Source organism: Ascaphus truei, chromosome 7 (genome assembly GCF_040206685.1).
Source record: "Ascaphus truei isolate aAscTru1 chromosome 7, aAscTru1.hap1, whole genome shotgun sequence".
NCBI classification, from domain to species: Eukaryota; Metazoa; Chordata; class Amphibia; order Anura; family Ascaphidae; genus Ascaphus; species Ascaphus truei.
Genome location: NC_134489.1, coordinates 24,314,401 through 24,325,811, shown reverse-complemented (window position 1 = coordinate 24,325,811; position 11,411 = coordinate 24,314,401). Strand labels below are relative to the sequence as shown.

At 45.6% G+C, this 11,411-nt stretch overlaps 1 protein-coding gene across 1 annotated transcript; it reads right to left on the bottom strand.

Annotated features, from left to right (window-relative positions):
• Positions 1-7,963: 7,963 nt before the first annotated feature.
• Positions 7,964-11,123, bottom strand: ASB1 (ankyrin repeat and SOCS box containing 1). Its single transcript, XM_075609976.1, is given in 3 exon segments — positions 7,964-10,201; positions 10,692-10,889; positions 10,892-11,123. Coding segments are annotated over 3 exon segments (564 nt in total). The 3' UTR covers positions 7,964-10,067.
• Positions 11,124-11,411: the final 288 nt, after the last annotated feature.

The following is an 11,411-nucleotide window of genomic DNA, read 5'->3' as shown; positions in this document are numbered from 1 at the left end:
TGTGTACACTATTTCCTCTATGAAGAACACCAATGTTTCAAACCTTGTAGGTTTCTTGATTAAGTGACTAGCCTCCTAGCATCCACCCTGTCCTAACATCGCACTGCCTCTCCATACCATCTCTCAATAATATTGTACTTCTGCTATACAGGATTAAGGATACAAGGTTTCACACTACTCTAGGGAGGACAAGTCTTTTGTTATTTTATTGCATGGCAAAGGCACCAATACTGTATGCTACCCACCCTTCTCTCTCTGTGAGTATGGAGCTAATCTTAGAATCTAAGTTTTTAGATCCTGTATAAGGGGCGTTGTTTCATATCTGTACCAGATGATAATACCAAAATACTTCAATCTCCTGGCCTGGCCCACAGCTGTGAGATATGAATGTATCATTTGCTTACCTCCTGTGTCTGGTTATAAATAGTTCTGAGCTGTGAGGTCTGCATCATTTCCCTTTGTGTGTGTGACTCAGGTTTATGTTGTCATGGATACTGACATCTAGCACAATATCCGTGAAAAATATTTCCAGACTTGAATTGTCACATTGGGTGACTTCAGTCTGCTTCACCTGTGCATGTGATGTGTTCGGGACCTATTGAAGAGGCAATTCCACAAATGGGGTACCTGGAGTTTTGCAGACAGGAAGGATGAGCTTAAGTGTTAAACAGAAGACCAACTGAAGCAATATTTGTTTAAGCTCTCCTCTCAAACTGGGGCTCACACGTTTTCTAAACCAAACACATTCTGTTTGTACTGTTTCCTGAACATTTCTCTCCAAAATATATTTTATTGCAAGACCCTCCCAACACTGATAATTCCCGGTGACAATTTCAAGCCCCCATCTTAGCAAAGCTCAGTACAGAAATGTCCCCATAACTGCGCCCATCAATGTCTAGTGCTGGGACACTTACCCCATAGTAAGAGACTCACCCGGGTTGATGGGGGGGAGGGGCGGCGAGGAGGGGAAAGAGAGGTCGGTCGCCTTATGAGTGAGTGGTTTTAGGACAGGATGTGGTCTTCTTTAAAGTGGGGCTTTTGTATTTTGAGAAGAGCGCAGTCATAACAGATACCCCTCTACGGAGGGTGGGCAGCATGCAGGAGATGTTCTCACATGATGATGGGGGCTGTACTTTGTGACATCTTATATTGAAAGCAGACCGTTTAATACAGTGACAGTTTTGCTTTGAGGGGTTCACTTTTCCTTCCCTGTCCTGAGAGCATTCCCCTGCCACCCCGTGTCCCAAAGTATCAGTGCTCCTGCAGGTTCTCTCAGGGGCCCGGCCGGCAGCCTGGGAATAGCAGGAGAAGGGAATCCCAGGAAGGTTGTTGATGGTGAGAATCTCCCACCTGGATCCAGAAACTGCTCACAAAGGATCCTCATTCAGTGACTGCAGCATCAGTCCCACTTGATCCAGGAGAGACGGGCGGTCAGATCTGAGGGAGAGGAACAAACAGGGCGTGATCCTGGCAGCCTGATACAAAGGGCATTCCGCCATGAATCGCTTCCAAGCAAAATCCGCTCAGCTGAAGAGAGAGACATGAAACGCTCTCGTGTTCACTTTAAAGGCAGTTAATTCACCAGGGCCAAAGCACAGGCAGCTGTGAACCAATCAGAAGCCAATGGAGAAGTGTTAATACTGTGATTAGAGGGGGGGGGGGGAGGATCCCAGACAAGAAACCAGCCACTTATGGACAGCAGAGACAATGAGTGCGGAGTATCTCCTTATACAACAAGGGAGTGAGTAGCAGATACACAAACTGCATTTCTGCTCAACACAAAACCTGGCACATTAAACACTTAAACCCAGAATATAACAATCATTTCCATTCGTTTCCTATGTAACTATATAATAGTTGGCTGCCCAATAGTAATATGGAGTAAGACACTTTTAACACAAACAGGCTCCTGGTTCTATTTTTCGTTATTTCTGCAGAGCCTTTTGGGAGGATTTGCCACTTTAAGGGACCTGTGTCTGATCTCTTCCTGTGCTCAGTATCCAGAAGGGTAAATATCCTAGTGTCACTGTCATGTGTAGGACAATCACACACACACACTGTCCTAGTGTCACTGTCATGTGTAGGACAATCACACACACTGTCCTAGTGTCACTCATGCGTAGGACAATCACACACACACTGTCCTAGTGTCACTATCATGTGTAGGACAATCACACACACTGTCCTAGTGTCACTGTCATGTGTAGGACAATCACACACACTGTCCTAGTGTCACTGATGCGTAGGACAATCACAGACACACTGTCCTAGTGTCACTGTCATGTGTAGGACAATCACACACACTGTCCTAGTGTCACTATCGTGTAGGACAATCACACACACTGTCCTAGTGTCACTGTTATGCATAGGACAATCACACACACACTGTCCTAGTGTCACTGTCATGTGTAGGACAATCACACTGTCCTATTGTCACTGTCATGTGTAGGACAATCACACACACTGTACTAGTGTCACTGTCATGCGTAGGACAATCACACACTGTCCTAGTGTCACTGTCATGTGTAGGACAATCACACACACTGTCCTAGTGTCACTGTCATGTGTAGGACAATCACACACACACTGTCCTAGTGTCACTGTCATGCGTAGGACAATCACACACACACTGTCCTAGTGTCACTGTCATGTGTAGGACAATCACACACACACACTGTCCTAGTGTCACTGTCATGCGTAGGACAATCACACACACACTGTCCTAGTGTCACTGTCGTGTAGGACAATCACACACACACTGTCCTAGTGTCACTGTCATGCATAGGACAATCACACATGCTGTCCTAGTGTCACTGTCATGTGTAGGACAATCACACACACACTGTCCTAGTGTCACTGTCATGTGTAGGACAATCACACACACTGTCCTAGTGTCACTTTCATGTGTAGGACAATCACACACACTGTCCTAGTGTCACTGTCATGTGTAGGAGAATCACACACACTGTTCTAGTGTCACTTTCATGTGGTGTGTAGGACAATCACACACACTGTACTAGTGTCACTTTCATATGGTATGTAGGACAATCACACACACTGTCCTAGTGTCACTTTCATGTGTAGGACAATCACACACACTGTCCTAGTGTCACTTTCATGTGTAGGACAATCATACACACACTGTCCTAGTGTCACTTTCATGTGGTGTGTAGGACAATCACACACACTACTAGTGTCACTGTCATGTGTAGGACAATCACACACACTGTCCTAGTGTCACTTTCATGTGTAGGAGAATCACACACACACACACCCACACACACACACTCACACACTGTCCTAGTGTCACTTTCATGTGGTGTGTAGGACAATCACACACACTGTACTAGTGTCACTGTCATGTGTAGGACAATCACACACACTGTCCTAGTGTCACTTTCATGTGTAGGAGAATCACACACACACACACCCACACACACACACTCACACACTGTCCTAGTGTCACTTTCATGTGGTGTGTAGGACAATCACACACACTGTACTAGTGTCACTTTCATATGCTATGTAGGACAATCACACACACTGTCCTAGTGTCACTTTCATGTGTAGGACAATCACACACACTGTCCTAGTGTCACTGTCATGTGTAGGACAATCACACACACTGTCCTAGTGTCACTTTCATGTGTAGGACAATCACACACACTGTCCTAGTGTCACTTTCGTGTGGTGTGTCTCTGTCGGACATACATGCACAGTCTGTCACTGTCATGTGTTGGACAATCACAGTAAGTGTGTATTGTTCCGCAGGTCTGGTCCTGTGCATTTCTATACATGTGATAAGTGCATCTCAGTTCCCCGTGGGGTATGTGACTCACCACTCGTGTTCCAGATTCTGCTGTGGGGTCCCCTGGCCCCGTTCCTCACACACTCATCCACGTAGGACTTGGGGTCAGTCCCCGAGCTCAGGATGTCACTCAGCAGCGCTATGTAGGCGATAGCCAGGCGCAGGGTGTCTATCTTGGACAGACGCTTCTCATAGGGGAAGGTCGGGACTCGGCCCCGCAGCTCCTGGAAGGCAGAATTAATACTCAGCATCCGCCTCCTCTCTCTGACATTGGCCGCCTGTCTATGCACCTTCCCCGTGGGACCCAGCTGGCAGTGCTCGGGCAGGGAGCTGTCCACTTCAGCACCTTCCAAAGGCTGAAGGCAGGAGGCATCAAGGTCAGTCAAGGAGAGGGGGGCATCAAGAAATGGGGGAAGCTGAGAGAGGGGTGACCAAGGGGACAAGTGTCCATCTGAGGGAGGACAGTCCAAGGGGCAGCTGTCCAGCACAGACTGGAGCTGGAAAGTGCTGTCCAGCTGAGCCCAGAACTGACTTTCACCTGAAGATTCCTGATCCCACAAAGTTTCCTCCATTGTATTTCTGCTATAAACATGAGCTGTCCACACAGAAAGTTTAATCCGAAGTGGGGACCCAGAGCTAAGGAGACAACTGTGGAGGAAAACTCCTGTCTGTTTGGCTTTAAATACCCTCCATGCTCTCACAGAGCACTTGTCTTTATTCGTGTCCTTTCTGACCTAATTATAAGATGCTCCTTGTTTTCAGAGGCTCCTCATTGAGAACTCATTGCTTTTCTATGGACTCGTAGACTCATTGAAATAGTGATCAGTGTCCTCAAAGACATGGGCAGGGGTTGTCAGATAACCTGGAGTGTTTGGGGGGGTAGCAGCAAAGAGGAGGGAGGTGGGGGGGGGGGGGAGCTGATTTAAATGCCAGGAGTCTGTCAGGAACATATGAAGCTCCTTGTGTCTCTCACGCAGTAATTGGGATCACAACCTCTGCTCAAAAACAAGTCTGGCATCTTTAAACAATTTCTACTATCTCTGCTTCTTGTGGGAATACCAGCTGAGTCATATGCAAACTTCGACAGAACGTGTGCGAGTTATATCTTATATTATTTAACATTTCCCACCACCATGAAACATTCACACAGGTGACCATGTGATTCACGATACATATATTGGTAGGATCAAGTGTTGAATATTTCGATTCGTGGAATAGGGAGATGAACTGTTGTTGGGATTCATTTAATAAGGTGTGCGTGTTCAGAAAAAATCAGGACTTTTTATTTTTTTGTCATATTGCAGCAAAATCACAACATTTTCATTAGGATTTTAGCAGTTAGAGGTCTGTCACAGTAGATTATTACATTTAAGAATGATTATAATCTAATAAGTGATGTACTCATCAAGTGTATCGTTACCAAATGGTGTTTTGCAAAGAAGATAAACACAAGTGCTGGAGGAAGAGCAACAATTATGGTCCAAAATGCATATATACAAGGTTTTCTGATAAAGGATGGTTGCCAGGAGGACTGAATGCTATAATTTGTAAAACAAGGTATATCTTACGGGTGTGAGAGCAGCTGGATCAGCCTGTTATCGATCATACAATGGGACGGTGGGGTTCTCGTCTTCAGGTGTGTGTTTCACCAGGAGTAGGACATTTTGAACACACTAAGAGTAATATAAGGTTTGGTTTCAAAGTATGGTTCAAAGTGTATTTCAGATTACATTATAACAGTTTAACACAGGGAAAACTCCTAATTATCGTTTAATGAACTTGAATCTACTGCAATGTATCAGGCACTTGTTGCCAATACAGTGACATCAATTTAGTTAACATCAGTTGTGCTTCTTATATATTGTAATCCAAATAACAAACCTACAATTGTGCAGATTTTTATGGCGATAGTGTGAATTATGATATGATCAAAAAAACCACACACACACACACACACACACACACACACACACACACACACACACACACACACACACACACACACACACACACACACACACACACACACACACACACACACACACACACACACACACACACACACACGTGTCTCCTCTGGCAGAGAAGGGGTTAAAGTGCCCCGCAGAGTATGGTGTAGTCTGTACTGATTCCTCCACTTCAGGTTCTTCTGATCTCTGCTGAGAGCTCAGTATATATCTACCTGATGTCAGGAGCAGCTGACAGAGCCCTGGGGATCAGCTGTCACTGGCAGGCCTGTGTGTGTCAGGCTCTGAGGAGTAACACACACCTCACCAGGGGATGTTTGGGGAGCTGAGTTTATACAAGTACTGTATTCACGTTGTACTGGGGGACAGGGGGGAGCAAGGAAGGGGCAGTTGCACTACAGCAGCATGATAGATGAAGAGGATGAGATAGTAAAAAATAAAGTGAGAGAGAGCAAGTGGGATTGTATGCCCCAGAGATGTATTTTATCCAGCGGTGTCTGCCTGATTTCCTTGAAACCTGCAGAACCCCCGGGTCTGGGTTACACTTTTCACACCTGTTATTTTTTTTTTATTATAAAGGATTGTGCAATAGTTGTGGTCTTAAAACTGAATAGGAAATAAGTTTAATTAAACTAAATCCATTTTTATTTATTGGATTGTGAAACTTTATAAATAAAAAAGTAGGGGCACTGAGCATCTCGCATCTTGATCACCGATTTATTCATCCTCTCCAGCTGTCCAGGTTCAAACCAGTGACTCATACCCAGAAGAACATAACACGTCAGGATGGGAGTCCTCTAGAGCTAAACCGCCCACTTTCCAGCTCTGGGGACCCCCCCAGTTCCCGAGATACTGGTGAAGTTACCTGCATTACTTCCTGGTTTTGAAAGGGATTTAAATAGTCATCCAATAGGAAGCGGGAACCGATGATGTGGCAGCTTCCTATTGGCCCGAGATTTAGAAAGGAGAAAGAAGCACCTAACTATTAATGTAACATGAAATAATTTCAAAATATCAATATCCTTAAAGTGACAAAAGAATTAGAAAGAATAGTAAGGGAATCTCAACAACAAATCTGACGGCAGGAACGGGACAGATGGACGATCTGGGATCTTGCAGTAATTGTGATACTTTGAGAATACGCGGACGTGAATCACAATATCCGTATTAAGCTCCCATTTCTAGTTCCCGGGGATTAAGCGGTTACAGGCACCTGCCAGGTGATGTTACCTCAGAGCCCAGGCTCTGAGGGTCCAAAATTACCCACTCCCCAGAAGGGGCAAAAGTGAAACATTTATCTGTGTCAGCACATTGGGGGGGGGGGGGGGGGTTAAATATCAGAGAAAAAAAATCTATTGTTTTTCTTTGATAAATCTGGTGTTTTTTGGGCCCAATTTTGCAGCCTGGACTCTGGTAAAAGACCTTTCATGGTTTCTGAGTCAGGCAGCTGCTGTATTTATATTTAATCAGAGAATTGTTTACACACACGTTATCGTGGCCCTGTCCTGTTTGTATATTTCCAGTTTGAAATCTGAAACTATTTTCCCTTGTAGTAAACAATTAAAATAAAAACACGAACCCTGAATATTTTATGTATTCCTGATAGTATTTTTTTTGGTTGCAGTTGTCTGAGTTTTCCTTTAATTCTGAGCGCCATAAAGTGTCCTTTTGTGTTGCGCTAAGAACAGATAACATGACGCGAGGCCGCAAGGTTATGGCAACGTAAGGACACAGCGGGGCCACTGTATCAAGATGATCTTTGAATTTTTATTGTGCGTCTCTTTTAGTGCTCAATTATTCTGTTGTTCAACCCCTTGGGGGCCCCAGGACTTAGTGACTGACAAGCCCAGCAGAGGTTTTTTGTTGTTGTTGCAGCTTAGATTGCGTTCTGCGTTCCCATGGAACACTACAAGCCATCTTCCCTGTGGGGAGGCAAAGGAGTCCTCTTCTTCCGTTCCCTGCAAAATAATCACACCCCCCCTCGCGGCCATACAACCGCACTGTGCCCGGATACTCAGGCATCCCATCTCCTGGCACTCAACATGTTAAAATTAAGTTTGACGCATTGTATCATGTTGAATACCCGATTGACGCGCATCATTGTGTTTTCATTCAATTTGTATTTTCCCCCCTCATTTATAACTAGTATGAGTAAGTATAAAATATTAATATTGTCGTGATAACATCATGAGATTTTAGGTACTTTAATCATTCTGCTGCTTCAGGGGTTCATGTAGTTACCGTTTGTCTTACAATACAATATATTGAGTTTATGACAGACCAAGATCCTTCCTGGGTCTGTGCAGATCTTCAAAGAAGGCTTAATTCGATCACTGATGGCTCACTAAAAGGGACATGGGTTGTTTAAAAGGCTATAAACGATAAGCAGATAGTAGTCTGTCAGCCTCAAAGAAAACTGGATTCTCGAATGATAACAGACAGAGGCGACACACAGGTCACTCTTAATTGAAGGACATTGAAAATGAGAATATCACGTGACTTCATCAATTCTGCATAATAACAGGTACATATATGGCATTGTGGCAATAAGACAAATTAAATCATAAAACACACACTGCGTTGGTAAGAGGTGCCAAAGGCAGATAACTGTTTCTCCTGCAAAAATAGACGTTAGCCTGTCAGAAAGCATGCGTGTGGAGAACATGGATGCCACCGTGAAGAGATGGGGCCTGTCTAAGTATTGGGGAAATTACATGGAGTGAGAGCGAGTGAGAAAATAATAATAATATATATATATATATATATTCAAGATTTTAAACCACTTTTTAGAACAGGGTTTTTTCTAAGTTGTAAAACCGTCAACCTAGCAGCTGGTGTACGACAGGGGTGGGCTTATGTGGTTTTCAATGGGAGAAGAATGGTATATAGGGCTTGCCCTGGAGGTATGAAATCAGAATTCAACAGAGGTGTGTTTGGGATCAAACACATTCATTTTCATACCAGTGACCTCTCCTCAGGGGAAACCGGAGAACCTGAAAAAATTACATATGGTAACGTACTGTATAGGGATTTCTGTTTTATGCTGCTATTTTAAGAAACTGTCCTGCATTTATTATAACTGTATGTTCTTGTAACCCTTTTTCTGTAATTTAAGCACTGTATTTTTATATATTTAATAAGTAATGCTTTGGGGCTCTGAATGAACTGTTGAACGCTATGTAGAGTCATTTACATTTTCGGACACATTTTGCTACAACAGGTGTGTGTGCGTGTGTTAAGTGCATAGTTTTTTTCTATAATAAACAGGGACCGGAGACCTTGGCAGATATATATTAATTACATACTTCTCGGGTGGCGGAGGCGGATAGATATGATTGCAATTGAGTAAGGGGTTAATATTAACTAATTGATAGTACCTTGCGGAGGAGAAAGGTGAGTGGGCTAGTTTAGCCGTGTGTATTAACCCTGGTTGTATATCAAAGCCACGTGCTCACAAGTGTGCTGTTCGTGACAGGCGGTACATGGGGACGGATTGAGAGGAGATATTGTTCATTTGAGGGACCTTTGCGAAGGTGAAAAGTGGGACAGCTAGAGAGCTGTGTATTAAGTATAATGTTATTTTACTAGCCATACTGGGAAAATACATCTTGCTAAGCTGTATAATTAAACACCTGTGCTGCGTCAAATACATTTTTTGGTTGATACACATAGCAACTTTATTTTGCACTAACACTCGTAACAGACTTTTTAGGGTCAATGCCAAGTTGAACTCAGCGGATTTTCTCCTTTTAGGGCATTCAGATTCTTTTTAGTACGTGCTATTTAGTACGTGTACGTGTACGACAAGCGCAGTCCAATTCTTTGTGCCCCCCAAATATTCAAATAAACATTTTTGGTGCAGATGGAGAAACGTCAGGTTAGAACAGACACGCAATTTAAAATGAGATTTCAATGCCCCCAAGTAAAAGCCGTTTGTTATGCTTAATGCATAGGCTCTGCTGTAGAACCCTCCTGACATCAGGACACACCTAGCGAGTCCCTCACACTGAAGGGCGATGTAATGACCCCTCCTCACATCATGACGAAACTTGGACTCATTAGCCAAAATAAAGAACTTGTTAATAGTGGTTGCTACACGGCTTCTCTTCACCACTGTGCAGCAATAAGGCACTCGCGTTGTGGCGGAAAATCCCTCCCAGAGCAAACGAAACAACATGGATCAGTTGGGGTCACATCTCTATGTAGGGCCCATTCAGCGGAGCCCAGCGATGCCTTATTGCCCATGTCTCCGGGGCCCAGTGGTGGTGGCAGGCAGTGCATTGTGGGAGGAATCAGGACTCCTCATGCAGCAGGAAGCGCAAGACGCGGGAGGGGACAGGAAGGCTGCACGCACAGGACAATCTGTGTTTGCCAAGAGCCCTCCTCAGCGTGACACGGCACAGGCAGGAGAGTGGCCGGGGAGAGCCTGTGAAGGAGAAAGAGGTGTTACTAACAACAAAGAAAGGAGGGCAACAGAAGGAGAGGGGGAGAGTGGACACATGGGGGAGAATATAGAGGGAGCGTGGGAAGCGGTGTTACCAACAGCAAAGAATGGTGAGAGGCGGAAGCGTCATCACCAGGATATCCTCAATCCTCTCTCCTGCCTCTGCAATAACCCCCTACACACCAACCACCTCCTCTCAGGGTTATCCCCTTCTCCAGTCTCCCTTCCTTTTCTCTTAGAGCGTCAGCTACAAAGTGCAGGGCTTCCGTAAGCACTGTACCAGTGTGTTAATACTGTAGTCCTATCATTATCCCTCCCCACATTGCACTGTGCTGCAGAACTTGTTATAGATGAATGATAATACAAAAAGGGATTCAGAGAGGAATTACTAACACTAAAGAAAAGGGGGGAACTTGCACAGAGGGAAAGCGAGAAAAGAGGGAGGACGCACACACTTTTTGGTCGCACACACTTTTTGCCTCTCTGAAGAGCTGCAAGGCTTCGGGGTTCACTCTGACTCTCCCAGGCACATGGGGGGTCCCCGGCTCCCCTCGCACCAGCCTCACATTTGCCCCGAAGTCGACGAGAAGCTGCACAAACTGCTGGTCACAGCCGTGCTGCAAAACCGCCTCCAGCAGGCAGGACGCCGCCCCGCGCGGGAAGCCCCCACACACACCGCCACCCAGCTGTTATAGTCAGGATTCGCCCCGGCCAGGAGCAGGAGGCGGAAGCAGGACAGGCTGTGATACGCCGCACTGATATACAGCGGGCAGATGGCCAGGGAGGTCAGGGGTCGTGGAGAGGCATCAGGGTCACGAAACAAGAGCTGGTGATCGACGTCCACATCTGCACCATACCTGAGAGCAGAGGGAAAGAGATGAGATCCCTCCTGCACTATGCACATTTAAGAGCGCCCCCTCCCCTCCTCATGCACGCACCATTAACTGAGCCCCCCCTCGTGCGTGAATCAATAACCGCCCCCCCTCGTGCGCGCACACCAATAACAGAGCCCCCCCTCGTGCGCGCACACCAATAACAGAGCCCCCCCCTCGTGCGCGCACACCAATAACAGAGCCCCCCCTCGTGCGCGCACACCAATAATAGAGGCCCCACCCTCGTGCACCAATAACAGAGCCCCCCGTCATCAAAACACACACACACACACACAGATAATACAGCTCCCCGCACGCGT